At 47.0% G+C, this 21,519-nt stretch overlaps 1 protein-coding gene across 4 annotated transcripts in view; it reads right to left on the bottom strand.

Annotated features, from left to right (window-relative positions):
* Positions 1 to 21,519, bottom strand: part of ADCK1 (aarF domain containing kinase 1) — a 211,326-nt gene that overhangs the window by 89,706 nt on the left and 100,101 nt on the right. For 3 of the 4 annotated variants that reach the window (XR_007774436.1, XR_007774435.1, XM_050953281.1), the window contains exons 6-7: positions 16,638 to 16,796; positions 12,865 to 12,981 (exon numbers count right to left, since the gene is read on the bottom strand). Coding sequence is in view for 2 of the 4 variants with exons in the window: in XM_050953281.1 (XP_050809238.1) it covers positions 12,865 to 12,981; positions 16,638 to 16,796 (276 nt within the window). In the remaining 2 variants the exon portion in view is untranslated. The remainder of the gene's footprint in view (positions 1 to 12,864; positions 12,982 to 16,637; positions 16,797 to 21,519) is intronic. The other variant, XM_050953282.1, reaches the window with a different exon arrangement.

The raw sequence follows: 21,519 nt of genomic DNA, 5'->3' as shown, positions 1-21,519 counted from the left end.
TTATGATGTCTGGGAAGATGAAGCAACAGCAAGAGGCTGTTTAAATCATCCTGTCACGGCCATGTCCCCCCCATGCTATGGCTGCCTTATCGCAGGGTGATTTTATCACAGTTAAAAGCCTCATGTGAGTAAGTAAACAGCCCCCAAGCCCAGTGTCACGCTGAGGCAGGAGCAGCGCCAGGCCCCCCAGTGCACTCGTGCAGCCCTCAGTAACACATACCCCAGCCCTAGCCTCACAGCTCTCCCATTCCGAAGAGCCCCCCAGCAGGACACCAAACAGGCAATTAAAAGACAATCATTATAAAGGATTCCTACCACTCCCCCTGCTCAATGCAGTGTAACCAGCATGCTAAACCCCCTCACTGCAGGCAGCCCCACTGGAAGGGGATCCCAAAAAAGGGGCAACAAGGAATCAAATGCCAAACACTTCTGCGCAAATAAACATCACACAGTGCTTTGCAGGGATCACTTTGCCAACCACTGAAATGCATCCACCTCTGGGATGGGATGAGGCAGCTGTTTGCCAATCACAGAGCTACGCTGTGCACTGTTACATTAGGACAGGAAACGAAGATCCCCATATTTTGTTGCCTCTGCAGGATGACATTGGAGGATCAGAATGCTACTCAAACTGGACTTTGGAATTAATTAAGACCCCAATTCCTATGGAAAGTGCCTGAATGACTCCCAGTGGTCAGGAATCGACAACATCTTCAGCTGCACAGCTTCCCTATCACCATGCTAAGGAAGTGGGGCCAGTGCTGACCCCTAACATCACATGGGGGCATTATTACCAGATTGATTGAAGGAAGAAAGCACCACCTGAATCACCAACACAACAACTAGGTGATACTTAAAAGTGATCCAAGCACTGATCCAGATCAAACCTGCTTAGCTTATAAAAGCTGGTGGGATCAAAGTGCAATGTGCTGTGGTGTCTTAAAAGAGCCAGCTAATAACTGCACAAAGATCAGGGAAGGACAGCACGGAAAGTCCTTCTTAATCTGTTAATTCATTTAGATGATGGGAAAGAATTTACACTGGGTTCACAGACCAGCTGGAATGGATCCGGCTTCACCTCAGATTACAGCATCAGCTTTTCAATTCAGGACAGCTGGGTTCAAATTCAGTCTTGGGTCCAAAGTGAACTGAATTTCGCTGTCTCAGACTAAACTTTGTAGATTTTGGAGGCTTGGAATAGCCAGGGTTACTGCAGGTCAGGATTGACAGACATTGGCAAAGCTGTGCACGAGGGCCCAGAACTGGAATAGTTGGGTAGCCCTATAGGTCAGGGCCCAGGGCTCAAATTCCTACCCAAGTGCTAGTACAATGCAGGGAGTGAGACAGAAAGAGGGTGTAAGTGAGAAGGGCAGGAGCCCCAACCAAGTGACTGCTGCTCTCATGTGAATTCCCACCCTGAACACCCATGTCCTATTCCCTGCCTTCCTCTTCAAGTGCTATGAGGACCTACTATGTGAGCAGATTAGGATTCCATCAGGAGAGCCCCCTGCCCCTCCTCCTGTCCCTGTAACTCTCACCTCTACCTTCTCCCCTCAGTGCAGCCCTGAGCAGCCAATGTGGCACATCAGAGCCTTTCCCTGAGGCCACGTCTACACTACAGCATAAAATCGAAATTATTAAAACCGGTTTTATAAAACTGGTTTTATAAAATCGATTTTACGCGTCCACACTAGGGCACATTAATTCGGTGGTGTGCGTCCATGGTCCTAGGCTACCATCGATTTCCGGAGCGGTGCACTCTGGGTAGCTCAGTAAAAGAATGAGACCAATAACTTCGATTTCCGTCCACACTAACCCTAAATCGATATAGCAATATCGATTTTAGGGTTACTCCTCTCGTTGGGGAGGAGTACAGAAATTGATTTTAAGAGCCCTTAAAATCGATTTAAAGTGCCTTGTAGTGTGGACGGGTACAGCGTTAAATCAATTTAACGCTGCTTAAATCGATTTAACGCTGTAGTGTGGACCAGGCCTGAGCCTGCTCTAGAGAAGTCTTTGCCCTGACAGAATGTCCAGCTGGAGTGTCAGACCAGCTGAGCTGGTAACTGCATAGCACATCACCCCTCTTCCTGCCCTGCACGCTCAGGGGAGCAGGCACCTGGGCCTCAGCTCACCCAGCTAGTTGAATGGAGGCCTTGCTACAGCTAGACCCTAGAACAGGAATCTCCATGGGCTTTGAAGCAAGTGATAGGAGAGTGTATGTAATGTGTCTGTGCACGCATGTCCATCATGGGGAGCATGTGCTGCATGTCCATGTGCGTGCTGTTCAATAAGCATACGCACGTGACTGTGAGTCTGCGCCTATTAATGCAAACTACTTCCAGTGAAAGTGGCAGGAATTTCAAAGGGAATTCACTCGTTTGGCCATAGCTGTCTCTTTTTTGCTCACTTTCCACCAACATCCCCATGACCACGCTTTACTGGCATGATCGATCATTCACAGAAAGGGAGTCCCAGAGCGTCACAGTCTGTGCCAGGAGTGCTTGAATGCTCATCCACTCAGGGAACATAAACAACAGCATAAGATTTACCTGACCAACCACCACTACGCAACAGAACTTGATTCTGGAATACTCATGATCAATTCACTGCATATAATTCTTTAAAAAATAAAACAAAAACCCACCACTTGGAAAATTAATTGGAGGAAGCTGCAATCTACCCCCTCAGACACTCCAGTGCTGCTGGCCCTGGCTAAGGTGTCCCACCCTTATCACTGCTGACCTTATCCCTTCCACACTGACCCAGCAGCCAGGTATATAACAGGGAATAAAATCAGCAAAGAGTCCTGTGGTACCTTATAGACTAACAGACGTGGTGGAGCGTGAGCTTTCATGGGTGAATACCCACTTCATTGGATGCATCATGCACCCACGAAAGCTGATGCTCCAATACGTCTGTTAGTCTATAAGGTGCCGCAGGACTCTTTGCTGCTTTTACAGATCCAGACTAACAGGGCTACCCCTCTGATACGTGACACCATGACGGAATAAAATGAGATTCACCTTGGAAGAAGGCAGCTAACAGGTATGGGAAAATAGCCCCTGAGAACCAGCTACTCACTGGGAGAGAGAAATCTGGCAAGTAGTGAGGCTGAGAGAGACCAACCTTAGGGGTGATGGTGGACAACAAATTAGACAGGAGTTTGCCGTGATCTATGGAAGCACAGCCCAGGCATGGCATCATGACACAGAGAGGTCACAGCATCCAGCATAGTGAGGCCCCAAGCAGCACCAGGGTGTTTAGATGTTGCTGTGATACAATAATGCAATAATAAATAATTATAATGTGGCCATGCCTGGAATCCTGCATTCGCTTCTGGGCACCTTATTAACAGAAAGATGTAGACAAACTGGAAGGAGTTCAGCGAACAGCAGGGTAAATGATTAGGGGGCAGGAGAGATACACTTCGGAGGAAAGATTAACAGAGCTAACGATGTCTAGCTTGGCTACGGGATGAAAGAGAAGGGATATGATAACAGTCTACAAACATCTGATGGGCGTGAACACTGAGGAAGGAGAAGAGCTACTGAGGCCAGGTCAACCCTAGTGAGCTTACAGAGGCACAGCTGTACCGATGCAGCTACACTGCTGTAAGATCTCTCATGTAGCCACTCTACACCGATGGGAGAGATTTCTCCCATTGACATAATTAAACCACCCCCAACGAGTGGCAGTAACTATGTTGGCAGACGAAGCTCTCCTGCCGACATAACACTGTCCACACCAGCGCTTCTCTTGGTGTAACTTATGGTGATCCGGAGGCTATTTTCCTCACACCCCCAAGCGACATAAGTTATACTGACAAAAGTCGTACTGTATGCATAGCCTCAGGGGATATAAAGGGTGTAACTAGGAGGAATAGGCTGTAACTAAGAAAGGGACTAGTCTAGATGAATATAAGGGAAAAATTCATATGCTTGTCAGCAGAGGGAGCTGGGTCTGATAAATCAGATGGGTGCAAGATTTGCCCCTATCCCAATGGCTTTGTCCTGTGCTGTTCAAGAGGCATTTGCAGGACGTGTTACCGAATAAATCCAATTCAATTCAGGTGCCCATATTGCATTGGAACATGCTGGCAGTAGCATCACCATGGCACAATACAAACAGCACGATGCCACCACAATAATATGTGATATCACTACAGCCCCCTGCTGTGCAAAGAACACAGTTTCAACATGACCTTGCCACTTCACGTGGGAGAGGGGTGGGTCACTGAGAGGAGTCTAGCTGAAGAGATCAGCAGGTGGGAGGTGGAGGAACCAGATCTGTAGAGCCTGCTGTTCAGCGCATCATGGAGGAACATGCTGTTGCAGGCTATGACACACTCTAGCAATAGATACATGCCAGACTTTGACTTTTATCCCCTTGCATTTGCTAAGTTTATGATCTTCTCTCAGCATACATGATATGGCAATAACCCTAGAACACATGAGCAAACACACAACAACAAATCACCATTCCTAGAAGTCACAAGCTACTCTACAACAACAATGGCTGAGCACAGCCTTCCAGGTGAAGCAGTGGGGGCGAAAGACATATCTGGCTTCAAGATTAAGAGTGATAAGTTTATGGAGAGGATGGTATGATGGGATAGCCTAATTTTGGCAATTAATTGATCTTTGATTATTAGCAGGTAAATATGCCCAATGGTCTGTGATGGGATGTTAGATGGGTTGGGATCTGAGTTACTACAGAGAATTCTTTCCTGGGTGTCTGGCTGGTGAGTCTTGCCCACATGCTCAGGGTTTAGCTGATCGCCATATTTGGGGTAGGGGAGGAATTTTCCTCCAGGGCAGCTTGGCAGAGGCCCTGGATGTTTTTCACCTTCCTCTGCAGCATGGGGCACTGGTCACTTGCTGGAGGATTTTCGGCACCTTGAGGTTTTCAAACCACAATTTGAGGACTTCAATAACTCAGACATAGGTTAGGGGTTTGTTACAGGAGTGGGTGGGTGAGATTCTGTGGTCTGCATTGTGCAGGAGGTCAGACTAGACTATCATAATGGTCCCTTCTGACCTTAAAGTCTGAGTCATGTGCAAACCTGCAATAACAAGCCAGTGTGTCCAGCTGAGCCTTCATCAGGAAAAAACCCTATAAAAACAAAACACTACATAGCCCATCACAAGCGAGTTAACCCTGGAACAGCATACCATTGTGCACAGTCTAATGTTCGTAAGAAACCTGTCAATAATAAAACAGCACGTGCACTCTGAGTTTCAGAGCAACTCTACATTAGCAAGCCAGTTTGCACAGTTGCATTGCTCAGGTGTAACCCTACAGTAACACTGGGGGAAATCAACAAGATCCAGAGAACCAGATTACTTTCACTCTCCCTGTCTTGGGAATCAGCTGAAGATTCAGGTGAGTGCAGATTCTTACTGCATCCTTCCATCCTGCCGTGGCTTGAGTACAGATCTGGACATGCTTATAGAACCTGTGATGTGCGCATTGGTGAGCTGAACTCATTGCCTGTCACTGAAGGATCCCGGGGGTGCTGGCTGATAGGGCAGTGTCCTTTCCTGTCTCTCCTCCATTTGTTCCTGTCTCTTTAGATCAGGAGCAGATACTAGCTGTTTGCCCTAATTCATCTGTAATATTTGCTAATTATTTTAAGAGATGGCGACACTAACTTCAATTGATCTCATTAAAAGTAAAGGTCGTTGTGCAGCTCATTTCTCAGGGCTCAATATTACCTCCTCAGGCCAAAAGAATAGCATCGATTCTGGAACCTTAATCGAAGGTTAATTGGATTTGTGTGTTGCTTTTTTGGTAATTTTTTTTAAAAATCCTGCCATTATAGAGACCCAGTTAAACTGGTGTGAAATTAGAGAAGGGCATTGGAGACATAAAGCCCTGATCTGGAGCTGCTCAGCATCATGGCTCTGAAATGGTCCTCAGTGAGGGTTTGGAATGAGAGGCCATAAGTCTTGAGCTTTCCTCTCCAACACTGAGCTGTTTAAAATCAAGACACAGCATCTTTGTGTAGTACAACATTATCATTGCACACTGTGTCACGCTGAGATAACGTTTAGGGAAGAAGGATGCAGTTAAGTTGTAGATGTATGCAGGACTCCTGGGTTCTAGTCCCAGCTCCGCTTCACTGTGCGGTTGTGAGAAAATCATTTCCCCTCTCTGTGCCTCAGTTTCCCCATCAGAATAATGGGGAGAATGATATTAATCACCTCCCCAGGGAGTTGCGAGATTAAACTCATTAGAATCTGCAAAGTGCTATGGAAGGGGTAGGAAAGGGCATAGAAGTGTTATTTATTTATTGTATACATTTGTGCTGTAACTTCGTGACATCTGAAATGGAGTCAGGGCTCACTTTCCCCTATATGGAAAGTGAGTATATGGAGTATATTTCTTTGGAGTTAATGTAAAATGCATCTCCGAGACTCCTTGGGAACTGATTGATATTGATGCTTGAGATTGACTTACAGTCTGAACAGCCCTCATCTCTGTTTTAACCGTTTGCTGGGTGTCCTTGTACTGCTCAGGAGCCTGTACTGCCAGTAGCAGCTCTCGCTATCTCTTCTTACTCGTGTCTGGCACTTTTTGCACTAAGCTTTAACGGGGGCAAACTAAAACAATCTCTAAGGAAACTGCTCCCCAAACTGAAGGGTGAGGTATAAGCAGCAAAAGCAGCTGATCTCTTCAGCATTCTTTTCTGTGCTCCCTTTCTGCAAACACTCCAGCATTATGAGCACAAATGCTCGAGAAATGTGATGTTTCAGCTCTGGTATACACAACGGAGGGCTCCACCTCTGTGCAGGGGCTAGCCAAGTGCACCACAGAAATCCCACGTGCATATAAGCGATGCTTAGGCCTTACATTGGTACTGTGTACAGTGAGGAATCCCACCTCAAGAGAACATTTCACATTGTGTATTTTTCAGCATTCAGAAGAGTGCCAGACACTTTACAAACCAAAGAGGAAGACCCAGTCCCACCCCGAAGAGCTTACCATTTCAGATGATTCAATGAGTGGAGACAGCAAACAGCAAGAAGGGGATGCGGCGGCAAAGAACAAGGATTATAGCAACAGGTGCCTGCAGTTACTCAGCGTAGGTCCCTTGGTGGTTTGCTTTTACTTTTGATTAATATAAAATATATCATTGACTGAAAGTTATTTGTAACATTCACAATCTAGAAGCAGGTGGCTGGCGACAGGAGGCACACGGTACCATTTCTGTTTCCCGACTGGATGGCTTGTGTAACTAATAGACACAGCACAAACTACAAGTTGTGAATCTCTCAGTGGAATCTACAATTGGACAGTTGAGCTGTGCTAGTTAGTTACACCAGCTACAGCTCAACCTGTGAGCTGTATGTTCATTTACAACACGCACAGCTTGCACAAGAGCTCTCTGGGCGAGAGAGGTGACAGAACCTCCGTTGAGATAAACAGGAGAAGCCCAAACAGAAAGGTTCAGATAAGAAGGACTGTGAGTTTTATGGGGACAAGTCTCTTTAAGTGAGTCGATTAACATTTGAGTGGGTTCAGCGTGGTGGCACCTGTTCCATCAAGGAGAGGGTTCTTTAGAAGGACGTACTCTGAACAGCCTCATTCTTCTTTACTTTCCTGCAGCAAACATGCCATAAGTTCCTGGATCCCTGTTTGCTCTCCCCTGTCCTGGCCCACAAATGCTCTGATCTCCTGAAACACAGAGAGTCCATTTCCAAAAATATCCAGGTCTTATCCCCACACACCCTTCCTTGCCTCTAGATTACAGCAAACTAATTTCTCTGAGACCCACGCTCCCCTCCCACTGTTAATATCCCAGCTGCGTTCTCCTCCTCGGCTGTGCTTGCACATGAATAGGTAACTGTTCCACAGGCAGATATTTCAGTGTTTGCACTTGTCTTTAGAAATCAAAGCCTTCTCTGATTAAATGCCATTACAGTCCAGCGCTCGGACGGCTCCAGAGAGATTAATGTGCTTTTGGGCAGCTTTAATGATAATCCTGCTACAGACGGCATTAAGTAAATGTCAGTAACCTGGTTTGAAGGGAGCTTTCACCTCAGGGATCCTTTCCATTTAGAGGAGAAAGGCTCAGCTTGCTCTTCAAGTCTGCGTTACTGCATGAGAGAAATCCTGCTTGCTGAGGACTCATCTCCCCCACCCAGTTAAAAACGGTATGGAAGAAGCGTGCCTGAGAGAGAGATTTTATCCACAGCTCCGTACTGTTGTTTTGTTGACAATTAATAAAAGAGTTAATCGTTTTTTTAAAATGGCACATGTGCAAGTGAGCAGCTAAGTGGTGTCTATGGGAACCGAAATGGCCTGTGTAAATACCCCATCGAAGCACAGAGCTGTAGTAACTGTACAGACTGACCAGGCAGACAATAGCCCAGGGGTTTTTGCACCCCGCAGAAGCAGACCTTTTTTAAAACCAACCGCTGGAAACATTATGACAATATCTTTGGGGCTGGCACAAAGCCAGCATGCTGGGAGGTTTCATCTCAACATGGCACCAGCGCACTGAGATGTGACAATGCAGCCTTCCCAATGGCGTAAATACGATAGTTGGAATAAGAGCCAGCTTGAATTTCCAGCAAGGCTCCGTATGAACCCCGCCATGCCTCCGAAAGCTTTTGTGAATTGGAAAAAGTGCAGTTAGCTTAGTCTTTACATTATTCTGTCACATCCAGACACCAAAATGCCCCAGAGAAAGGCTATGCTTGTGGAGATTCCAGTCTGATCGGGAGCACGAAACCCTAGAAAGCTGATAAGAATGCCTGCTCCACTCCCCTGGGCTTTCCTAGACAACTTTGCAGCCCCAAGCTGTTAGGATGGAAGTCAGATAAGCAGCTGGACTTTAGGGGGCTCAACTTGCACTGACTCTCCAGGCTTCCAGAGCCGAGGTGGACCCACCTCTGTAAAACTTGGAGACGCTTCCAAATGTGGATCCAAATGTTGCTCTGGGCCCCTATTTCTAATGGGTCAAAACCAAACCCCAGATCCAAACTCCTCAAGACTTGGGGAATGTTATGATCTGGATCAGAATGTTGTGGGTCAGACTCATCTCTGCTTCTGATATTCTCCTATCACCAGGCTTTGTGCAAGGACTTTATCTCAGGGGAAAGAGAGCTGCACAAGATACATCTCCCCAAAGGAAGGGGGAAGGCACCTTTGAATGACTGGCGAGGCCTTGTCTGAGAGCAGGCCAAAATCCAGCTAGTAGATGGTCACATCTTTCTAAAGGTTACCCCCACTTGTGGCATGACAATCTCCACCTCTAAAATGTCAACAGAGCTCCTTGTTGACTTGCTCTTCTGCAGCAGCTCTTCTATGCTGGCCAGACCCTGAGAATACAAGATATGGGGGCTCCAGCAGCAGGCAGGGAGGGAGAGGGTTGACTCCAGTCTTTCAGAAAAGTCACCAAGTGGCTGCCTCAGGGGGTTGGGCATGAAATATAGACCTTTGTTCTTCTAGGTTATCAATTCCAGTACAGCCTCAGGGCAAAGGCAAGGAGCAGGTGGATCAGAGGGGTCAACGGATAATAGGATATGGAGCTGTCCACTCTCTCTCTGTCTATGGCGTTTTTAAAGTACTTTTCACTATGGTTTTTTAAGTGCCAGACCTCTAGTTTTTTAAGTGCCAGTTCAAATCAAGTATTGGCTCTCTAAGTTATCAGCCTCAGCAGTGAGGCCAAACAATGAATAGGTCATGGAACGTGAACTTTCTGCTCCTCCCTAGAAGGAGTTGCTTCAGAGCAGTGGAAGCTGCTTTCCTTCCTGCTACTCATGCTGCACTTGTCCGAGCGGAGCAGAGAGGCCTTCAGTTTCCAGGCTGTCAATTTGGCACCACTCACCAGTATTGAGCTCACTCTGAAAGGAGTTTCTCTCACAAAGCGGCTTGTGAGCTGAGGAACAGGCACCCACCACAGAGATCAGTCCAACAGGAAAGGCGGGATCTCAGGGTTAACCATGCTGAGATGTTTCCTAATTATGTTTCCGTGACTAGAGCTGGCTGCTCCTGTCTGGAACAAACTCTTGGCCTAGACTGATTATGTGGTTGATCAAAGCAAGGCTGCAAAGTCCCCACTGGGTTAAGGTGAATGGAGGTGGGTGAGGGATCTGCTGGGGACCGGGCTCTTTTAGTCTCCCTTGATTGCAAAGTCAGTGAACCATCAGTGCCTCGTGGGTCACACTGGGATGGCTCTTCACAGACCAGACGTATCACAGAGCTAGTCACAGATGCATTTAGCTTGGTAAACACAAGACAACTTCCCTGTAGCAAAGCCTACACAAGGAATGCAATGTGTGAGCTGTGCCCACTGCTGATGAGATACATCCCCAATGCTGTAGGGTTGGGATGCAGGCCTCAACTAGCCTGTGATGGGGCACACACCCCACACAGGCCCAGAAGGGGTTACTGTGGGCATGAGAGGCCAATTAACATACCTGGCAGCACTTGCATGAGAGAGGGACAGAGAAAGCTAGGCTGAACTAATAATGAAGGCCAGCTGGGGAGGGGCTGAGTGGTGATTATAAAGGCAAGAAGTTTGTAATAGAAAGGGGCTGCCAGGAGAGAGTCTGCACTCACTCTTGGGGGGATAGAAGTAGTAAGAAGCCACCCAGGGAGGCAGCAAGGAGTTTGAGGGAGTAGTCTTTGCTGTCAGCTACCGGGTTTCTTGGCAGGAACCAAGAGTAGAGGGAACCCCCTAGAAAGTAAGGACCACAGAGCCCAGAGACAGAGGGAAGACATACTATAAGGTCATTGGACTATAGCTTGATTGGACTCTGTTATCCTGGAAGGGGTGGACTAAACCACTACCTGGCTGGAGGGCCAAGCTGCAGGAAGAGAGACCACCTCCCCGACGGAGCGACCATTGTTAGTGGGTGCCATAGGGGAGATAGTCACTACATCACACCTGGCCACAAGGAGGTGCATCTGCAGTGAGTGAACCCGTGACACAGCCTAGAGATGCAAATGTGCATGGCAAGGCTAAGGGCCTGAACTGCAGCTCCCAGAGGGGAGCCCTGCGTTTGGGTGCAAGTGCTATTAGAGAGGCTCCACTGTCTCAGCCAGCTGCACGTGCCATGCAAAGAACCTGTGCGTAAGTGAGTGAGAGACTACGCCGACTGCTGCCAGGGTGAGCTAGGTGAGGAAGCTCTCTGAATAAAAATGGGGGCCTGACTAGCCATATTGCAGGGAAAATACAAAGTACTCTGCACTTGCCCTTGGCTTGTCCAACATGACAAGAAGCCTATGGCTGGGGGGGGCGTGCCTCCTCTCCAATTCAGCATCAAGATTTGCCTTGTTTTGTTCCTTACACGTTCCTAACTTGAACTCCCCAGCAGACATGTTTCAGAAGGCAGCTGTCTCCCTTTACTGGGCAAGGGACTGTTGCCTCTCATTGGCTCAGTTTGCTACAAAGTAAAGGAACAGGTGAAATGCAGATCAGCTGTGAGGGGTAGGGAGACACTAGTCCTGGTCCCCACCTGCCCAATGCTTCCTTGATAACTCTGTGTGCCAAGGTAGTCAGGGAGGTGCCTGATGTCTTCTGGGGACAGTTGAGGGGACACAGACAACTTCCTAGCCTGGAAGGGGCTAACACACAGATAGTTCCCTTCCCCCAGCTGTTCTTTGGAACATCCTTAATTGACAGTGAGTGAACTCTGCCATGGATAAAAAGGGAGGGGACGGATGAGGCGTCCAGACTTCAGAGCCGAGTGGAGGGACAGATTAAGTACAATTGATTTTATGCTGTAGCTCTTTGATAGCTAGTCAACCAAGTGGTGCTTTGAGGCTCATCAATAGTGCACAGGGGAAAAGGCTGGCAGCACTGACTCAATCAACACTCACAGATTGGGAAGGGAGGGTTGACACATTGTTCAATGCTCAAAAACCTTCCCTCAGGCCTGTTCTCAGCCCTTTCAGGAGGTAATATCTTGCTTTCCTCCAGTCCCTTTTATGTCAAGGAACCCAAAATGCTCTATCAACTTCATGCCATACAGAGAAAACACTTCACTCATCACTGAAATGCTGCCACCTCTGGGATGAAACATGGCAACTGTTTAATAGTGTATAGCAACATTATACAACTGTTTAGGACAGGAAGTGAAGAGGAAAACTGTACTCAGTGTCCCACAGAGGGGACTAGAGAAGGAGATTTAGGGAAGCAGAATATAATGACCCAGTTGGAATCTGGGCAGCACACCAAGGTTAACACTGTGACTCTTGCAAACTCTTTAATAACCATGATCTGCTGTGACCTCAGTTGTATGGCTCTTTCAAAAGATGCTATCTGAAGCCAAGAAGAGACCCCTAAATCTAGTTAGGGATGTAAGCTAAATTCCAACAATGTTGTAACTTAAAGGCAAAAGTCCTACCAGCATCCCCACTTTAAAGAAGGTTAAAGTTCTGCCAAAATGCAGGACAGAGAAGAGGAAGGATGCTGTGTCAGAAGGTGACCCTGTTTCCTAGAATAACATGAATTGTCATCATAGAACAAACCAACAATCCACCTATTATCTGAGCAAGATACTCACACAGTGTCCTGTCTCCTACAATGAACCACAGCACAGGCTGCAGAAAAAGATGTGAAGTCCCTTTAGTCAATCCATACAACTCTGCAATCCTACAAGGTAGATGGGTTAGGGGGAGGACCTTTCTGATCCCAGCAAGTGGTCATCTCTTATGCCCTGAAGCACAAGAATTGAGAGTTCTCTCTCAGATGTATCACTACAGATGCTGTTCTATTTATGTGCGTGTCATCCCTTTTTGGTTCTTCATGGACAATCAGTCTCAGCGATACCACGTCTAATAACATCACCATTTCCATCTTTATGCAACACCCTCAGTGTCCGACTTCAGAGATGGGTGACAATTTACCTCATTGACGTCAATGCTGTTCCTCTCCATATAGGCCCTGTCATTCACCTGCCCGCCTTCCACAAATTCCATGAGAAGGACACGCCTAGTTGACAGCTCCCAGTAGATCCTAGGGACCTGGAATGGGATGATGGAGCGTTAGGCCAAATCATGGAACAGCAACAGCAAGGGAGTCATTCACCAGTGAGGAAAAGAGGAAGGAAGAAAGGAATTTTATAGTGGAGGTGAAAAGGACCCATGTTCGCTCCCTATTTGCAAGAAGGGATGCCACCACATCCACCCACACGGGTACTTTTCCTTGGTCACTTTAACTGCATTTAATGTTGGTGAAAACCACTGGAGACCACAGGCCTCTCCCCACCGCACAGTGAGTGTGGGCAAAGGCAACGCACCTAGACACAATACCAGGCACTTTAAAACCACAATGGTCTCAGCAACTCCATTTCCTGTCCACATTTAGGACCTGACTCTCCAAGGCACTGAGCACTTGCGACATCCATTGGTGTCCATGGGTGTTGTTAGATGCTCAGCCCTTCTCAGGGTCAGGCTTCTAACTATTACCTGTTGCATGCATCTGAGCCACATTGTCGGTTCCTCCAAGGAAGAACCCTTGTTCTTATTTGTTGTGCACTGTGCACACAGCTCTATAAATGATAAGTAATCATCACTGGTATCTCGAAGGCGCCCTTTGGAACACCAATGGACCCAGGCAGACAAGCTCCATGCACTTCAAGCTGTCAGCAATTAAAACAAGAGAAAAATTAAGCCTCACAAATAAGGGGTTTGTCACAGAAACCCTGGAAGACCCATAGGCATCTCATTGCAAATGTGACACTGTCACACAACCGCAAAACGTCACAGCGCCTTCTGCTCAAGCTGCAGTAAATTGCCTCAGTGAGGTACAAAGAGGTGGCCCGAGTGTTGCACAGAGACTCAGCAGAACTGGAGTCCTAAAGCAGCTTGACTCCTTTTCCATAAGCACCAGCTTGCACCTCCTACCATATTCTGTGCAGGCTGAGACTCCTGCTGTTGATGAGCAAGCCAGATTGCTAATGCTCCCACTGGAGAGAGCTTCACCTCATAGCACCCTCCGTTAGCAGGGCTAAACTGGAGCCACCTTAGCGGAACGGATGCACGATGCTATGGAGTGGGCCCACTAATCTCACAGCAAGGGTCCATGACCCTGAGGCAAGCCTGGGAGAGGGAAGCAGTGCTGTCCACCTAGCATGACTGAGGCCAGGGGAACCAGCCATGCCACTGTAGCTCATCACAACCCCTAAGCTGGCTGCATTTGTTTTATAACTTCAGTTCTGAGGGGCTGTGGTTAGTGAAAGTGGCTTCAACCTCACCTGCTGCCCTCCAGAACTCCAGTTCTTGTTCTCTTCACAGGTCCACGAATGCCCCTCACTCCTGACCTGCAGCCTGTCCTGCTATTCCAGTCCTATGCCCATGACACCTCGATCCTGTCCCCTAGCAGCCCCTGCTATTCTAGCCCAGGTCCCTTTCACCCAGCTCTTCCAGGGCTCCTCAGTCCTGCTGTGCAATGCTCCCTACAACCTTCATGTGTTAGCTGCCTGGGATTTGAGGCCATATGTCCAACATGAAAGGCAAGTGCACTTACCCCCAGTCTCCCCTAGATCCATCCCATCTGGACTTTTATTATTTTGAAACTTGTCAGGAATTGAAAAGCCCCACAGCCACTGGACACAGACTCCAAAATTAACAGGTTCCCCAGCTCCTACAGTTACCTGGAGCACTAGCTCCTAAACATACTGATCCCAATGGCTTTAGAGGATTTCAATTCCAAGCTGACACTCATCCCCATCTTGAGATTTATAGTGGAGGGTTAGGAGGTTACTAAGCCCCATACAAGCATTTGGAAATGCGAGGCAAACTCTTTGGTGATTCTTGAATTACTCACAGATGTTTGGCTCTAATGCCAGTGCATGGAAACAATTTATCTCTGGCCTTAGAAGCTCAACTGGGTTCACAGCAAAAAATCCACTCCCTAGCTTAGTTGTGTGTTTAGGAAAATTAATGATACAGGAGCCCAAATCTCCTGTTGCCTACATGTTGATGAACACGTCTCAGAATCGACAGGTCAGATGGGAGGATCCATTATTTAGCCATCTCGCAGCAATTTGTTATTGTTACCTGTGTAAATATCCTGACAGCTCTTTAAACCATGAGGACCTGATTGGTCATCTCCATGGGGATTTACTCCATAATACCCTACTTACAACAGCGATGGACACAGCTCTCCAAAATACATCACTTTTGATAAGCATCTTCTTAGTAGAATTGTCGGTACTTGGCATCCTGCCACCCCAATGTCCCACTGGGTTGTAACTGTGCTTAGGAAAGGCAGCCACATGGTGCCACTGAGCTCCAAAAGGATCATCCCATGCCCACATCCAGGATATGAGGAATCACAGGACAGGCAGGAGGGATGAGGGAAGGAACACCCTGCAAAACCTGATGCAAACTCACATGGTCTTGGGCATCTGTCACTTTCACCAGGAAGTGAAAGGCAAAGGGAAAGAGTTGTGTTGATGCATACATGCTGTGTCATATGAGTGCATTTGTTCGTATGTCTTTGTGTGTGCGCAAATGCATTTGCATGCCAGTGTCTGAGTGTGCATATGACTAGGTGTGTTTATATGCACATGTGGAAGCATGAGGATGGGCATTGTGCATGCAAGGTTCAGTGTGTGTATGTGGGGTAAATTTGTAAACACCCCTGAGCATTTCAGTGGGGGACCTGTGGGCATATGCACTTACTCACATGGCTATCTATATGGTGATGAGCATCAGAGGACTATGTAGGTATGCATGTGGGCAGATGAGTGTTGGTTTTTGAGGAGACAGATGTGTGTGTCGCTGTAGCTGTGCATCAGTGCGTAGGGTGGGCAGAGTGTGTGCGTAGGGGAGCTGTGTTTGGCTATGGATGTGCACACATGGAGAGGGGTTCCATATGTGCACTGGGTGAGGAGGGTATCTGTGTGCGGTGGGGGTGGATTGAGGGGGAAGTGTCCTTCCTCTCACTGCAATATGCATGGTCTCTCTCGCTCAACATAACTGCTCCCCCACCTCGACTTCATTAGTTACAGCCTAGTTCTTCTGTTTGAACTCCATTTCTAGCCCTTGCTTCAGAGGAAACCCATGAAAGGTGCCATCAGATGGCCCAGCAGCTAATGGCAAATTCACAGTGCTCACGACAAGGCGAAGACCTGATGGAATCAATCTCCCTGGCCCAGGAGGGGACAATCTAACCCAGATGTGGGCAGGGCTGGATGGCTCAGAGACGATGAGTCACAGGGTACAGGGACTTTCATCCCCAAGTCCAAATTTTGAACCAGCCTAGAGTGTTAGTGACAGAAAGCTGTTACCATCTTCCAGGTGTTCAGTGGCTTGCAGTATGAAAATGAGTTGGAGAGTCTCAGCTCAGTTCCTACCCAGCCTCAGTGAGAAGCCCAGCATCGAATGGGCCATGGGGACTGAACTCCCCTCACTCCACCTGGTTCCTCCAGGTCACGGATGAGGCACATTGATGGGCCTGATCAGGCCATCAGTATCCAGCACTGGTGATCCAGCACTATCACCAGCATTACATTCACTTCAAAACAGAAGATTGTTGCTATACATCATTGTCCTCCCGCAGTGAGCTGATGTGCCATCCCTGACTCCTGCCTGCGCATGCACACACACACACACACACACACACACACACACACACACACACACACACGTGTGACATGCACACGCTCTCCTACCTTCAGAAAGTCAAAGTCCTTAAGCATGTGGGACACCTTTTCTGCATTTCTCCCCTCATTGAGGAAGTCCAACTCCAGGGGCAAATTCTTCTTAGCTTCATCCACCAGCCACATGAACTCAAAGTCTGGGAAGATCTGCTTCACGGTCAGCAGGAGAATCTGAAATCAAGAAAGTGATGGATCAGCTGCACCACTGCTCCCGAGCTGCTCAGCAGGCAGCATTACAGGACCGGGCAGCAATACGCAGCCCCCTGCACCCAGGGCTGCGCCTGGCCTCTTTTCTCTACAGTCAGGAGCCCCTTGCTCTTAACTGAGGATGAGTACAGTTCCCACCTTCAGTGCTCCAAACCTGGCAAGGGAGAGAATGAGTCACAGAAATGCACACGCATCTCTCTCACACACTAGCTGCAGCTGTATTCACTATGGAATGGCTCTCTCCTAGACAACCCTGTTGTCACAGGGCAAACCTGCTTTGTCCCACATTGCCTGAGGACCAAACAAACCAAACCTCTCCAAATACCTTTGGGGCTAATGCACTATCACGGTGCAACAGGGCGATGCAATTGGCTTCTCCTGGAAGACAAGGTCTGGCCTGTTGCACCCACACTAGCTGTGACCGACATGCCTGCTGAGCTGTTAAATGGTAGAAAAGCCACTCCAGGGAAGCCGTAGGAGCCCCACTGCATGGTGCTTTTAAAACTAGACAAGGCAAAGCCCTGGAGGATAGACTGTATGGTGTGATCATCCTGGCCCCTGAAGGGGTCAGACTAAGTGACCCGCAAGGTCTTTTTTAAATGTCTGATTCCTGTGATTTGATGAGTCACTGTTCAGTTTCATTTAATGGCCTTCAGTTAATGTGAAATAGGAACATCTAAAATAAGGCCTGTCACCTTTACGTTACTTACACCTTACGCTGCTAAGCAAGAACTTCGCTGACACAGGAAAATGCCACTGGGCACTTCAGAAATGAAGGCCAATTTTCTTTACAGATAGAAGGCTGCAGCCCTTGCAAAAACACTTCCTACAAGGTCAGAGCCCACCCTCAGCTGTCCTGGGGTTTTGACTTCTTAACCTTTCAGACCAAAATTGGCAGTGCTGCCTAAGGGATCTGGGTACCCAGTTCCCATTAAAACGAATAGTTACTGGGCAGTCAGACTCCTTAGGTGACTTTGCAAATCTTAACTTAAATGTTTAATGGACATTTCTGTTTACAGAAATACTTAATAAAGTACAAGACCAGAAAGAGGAAATCTAGGGGGGCAAATGATGGATAGTCTTTCCCATAGGAAATAGAGGATGGCCCAGCAAGATGATTCTTCAAACACAGGAGACTGCATTTGGTGGCATAATCCTAGTTATAAAATGTTCTAGCAAAAAATTCCTGTGATCAGTTAAGGGACACAGTCAGCATAAAACTCAAGTAAAGCTGTGTAAATTGCTGCAGCTCTACTGATTTCAGTGGCCAGCTGACAGCAGCTGAGGCTCTGGACCCATATCTTTAAAAAAAACACCATTCAGTTTGTTATTAAAGCCACCTGAGAGTCCTAAAACGGAAAGACTTTTTAAAAAGTAATTCACTTTGCATGGTTTATACCATCTGTTTTGTTCTTCACTAAGCCAGGAAAATGAAAATAGACCCGTCTGTGTGTGAATCGAGACTGTTTCACTTCCTGGCTCAACACTGTGAGTTAGGGTTTCCTGCACTGCACTGGGAATGTTTGCAATGTACATAGAAAGGCAACTACCACTGAAATGTAAAACAAAAATAAATTCATGAACCACTTCTGCTCCTGTTCAGCTGTGTGAAACCATTCATCCACATCCCCATCCAACTTCTCTTATCTAAATGTCAGTCCTAAACTCAGTCCACAGTGTCCTTTTAAAAATGTAATCACTGGGTTTCAGATCTTATTGAATGATTTTCTCCCATTATGTCTGGGGGCATAAATCCTCTCAAATTTATGTCGCCCAAATGAAATGTAACCAGTGATCTCCATTTACGCGTGCACAAAAATTTTCCAGGGCTGTAGGATTACTGCACTGATGCTTGTGATCAGAACATTTATATGCTGTTTTCTGCTTTTTAAAATAATGATTCAAGTCTATTTAACTACTTTAAAATTAACAGGGTCATACTTAATAGCAATTTGTCTGGCCCGTTTCAAGAGCTGTCTAGAATACAGTCCTGGAATAAGGGTGTATGATATTGCACTCCATATCATTTTATGAAAATATGCTAATGAGTATGAATATAATGTAACTGGAATAGGCTTCATGCAACAGGTCTCTTGTAAGGTATCATTACAAAGCTTATAATCTACTGCATGTGGTCATCCTATTTGTATGAACGTATCATTCTTGTATCTGAAACTAGGAATGTAAAATATAACTCTGTTATAGATATGTAAAGTGTGGGCCATTAATGGTGGTTTAGAATCTTGATGGCTCCCATCAGCTAGGACAACTGACTGTAGATGGCTGTTTACTTGCAGCCTTCCCATGAGTCAGGCCAGGAAGAATGAAGGCTTGGGGTCTCACAGGACACCATGTCACCTGGTACTGGAATCCATCTTAAAGCTGGTACTTTTCCATTTAGGAGGGGTGGGGACTCAACGAGACAAAAGATTCCTGCCTTGTGCCAAAGGTATATATAAGGGGGTGGAACAGAACAAAGAGGGGGCAGTCATGAGAAATCCCCTAGCCACACCTGAGCTGGAACAAGGACTTTACAAGGGGAAAGGATTGGGCCCAGATTAGAAAGGAGTCTAGGCTGTGAAAGATGCTTATTGGAACATCTCTGAGGGTGAGATTTACCTGTATTCAGTTTCCTACTGTATTAGGCTTAGACTTGCGTGTTTTTGTTTTATTGTGCTTGGTAATTTACTTTGTTCTGTCTGTTATTACTTGGAACCACTTCAATCCTACTTTTTATACTTAATAAAATCATTTTTGTTTATTAATTAACCCAGAACAAGTAATTATTATTTGGGGGAGCAAACAACTGGGCATATTTCTCTATCAATTAGTGTTATAGAGGGCAAACAACTTATGAATTTACTCTGTATAAGCTTTATAATGAGTAAAACGGATTCATTTGGGGCTTGGATCCCGTTGGGAGCTGGGTGTCTGAGAGCTAGAGACAGGAGCACTTTCTAAGCCGTTTTCAGTTATGTCTGCAGTTTTTGGGAGACATGGTTCAGACCTGAGTCTGTGTTTGCAGCAGGCTAGTGTGTCTGGCTCAACAAGACAGGGTACTGAAGTCCCAAGTTGCCAGGGAAAACGGGCTCAGACGTAGTCTCAGCACATCAGGTGGCAGTCCCAAGGGGATTTCTGTGACCCAACCCATCACAGGGTGGATGAAGGGCAGTGGTTCTCAAACTGGGGTGGCTGCTTGTGTAGGGAAAGCCCCTGGTGGGCCGGGCCAGGCCAGTTTATTTACCTGCCGGGTCCACAGGTTCAGCCAATCATGGCTCCCACTGGCCGCGGTTCACTGCTCCAGGCCTATGGGGGCTGCGGGAAGTGGCGCAGGACAAGGGATTTGCTGGCTGCCACTTCCCACAGCCCCCATTGGCCTAGAGCAGTGAACCAAAGCCAGTGGGAGCCACGATTGGCCGAACCTGCAGACCTGGCAGGTAAACAAACCGGCCTGGCCCACCAGGGACTTTCCCTACACAAGCGGTGGCCCCACTTTGAGAACCACTGATGTAGGGAGAGTTGAGTAGTATCTCCATCTGGATTTATCAGGTGCTGTCTTGATTTTTAAAGAGCCAGCAATGATGCTATGAAATCTGCAAAGAAAGACAGTGAAATTGTAACTTTTCTATCTCGCTTTTCTGATTCTCTCTGATCACTCTCTAGGAGACTGGATCAATCAGTATTTAAACAGTCCTAAATGCGACCTCCTATCTAGTTGCAAAGTCTGTGTAATTCTTAAATAGCCAGATCCTCAGATGATGTAAATCAGCATGGCTCTTAATACAGTCTGAAAAAACCCAGTGCAAAGGCCAGGCACACACAAAGGACCCCACAATAACAACAAGCTAACATGTGCAGCCCAGCACTTAGAAGAGATCTTTCAAAAACAAGACAATGTATGCAGGGAGCATTCATGAGCAACTGTACAGTAACAAGTGCATGCAGCCTAGCACTCACAAGTGACCCTGCAATAACGTAAGTGCATACATAGCAGATACTTGTTGGCATCCTTACTAGGACAAACCAGAATATGTGAACAGGAAGGAGAATAATAAATTTCAGGAAGAAAATAGATTTTTTAGTTTCAAGCTTCTCAAGGGGATTATTCTAAAAACAGAGAAGAATTGTTGTAAATGTATTTATTTAAATATCTCCTAACAGTACAACAAGCAAAAAGAAATCCAATCCAGCGCTTCACAGCTACACACTGGGGAATGTGCTGGTAACAGCCTATGGTAATGGAGAGAATGTGCCGCTGGGTATATCTACACAGCCCGCAGGCCCAGGCTTCAGAGCCCAAGCCACAACTTTAAAGCACTGTCTACACAGCTATTTTTAGAGCCCTAGTGTGAGCCCCACTAACCCAAGTCTGTCAACCCAAGCTGGGAGACTCACTCCCATAGGTTGTGTAGACCTACATAAGGGTCTGGATCCTGGATCCTTCACACACAATTTCCTCTTGTCCCAATCTCACACTTTGTCATCTTTCTTTTTCTTCCTCCTGCCCTGACTCTACTCAGCCGATTCCATGTGGTCCTGGGCTTAAGCAAAGCATGTCATGATCATCCTGGTAGCCTCTATGCAACTTGCATGCAAAGTGCAGAAGAGATCTCAACCAGTGACTGATGCAATCAGAAACGTGCAATCAGTCACAGGGAATGATTTTTTCATTGTAACTTTTACAGCC

Source organism: Gopherus flavomarginatus, chromosome 5 (genome assembly GCF_025201925.1).
Source record: "Gopherus flavomarginatus isolate rGopFla2 chromosome 5, rGopFla2.mat.asm, whole genome shotgun sequence".
NCBI lineage: Eukaryota > Metazoa > Chordata > Testudines > Testudinidae > Gopherus > Gopherus flavomarginatus.
The sequence above is the reverse complement of the archived record's forward strand: the minus strand, read 5'-3'. Positions and strand labels throughout refer to the sequence as shown.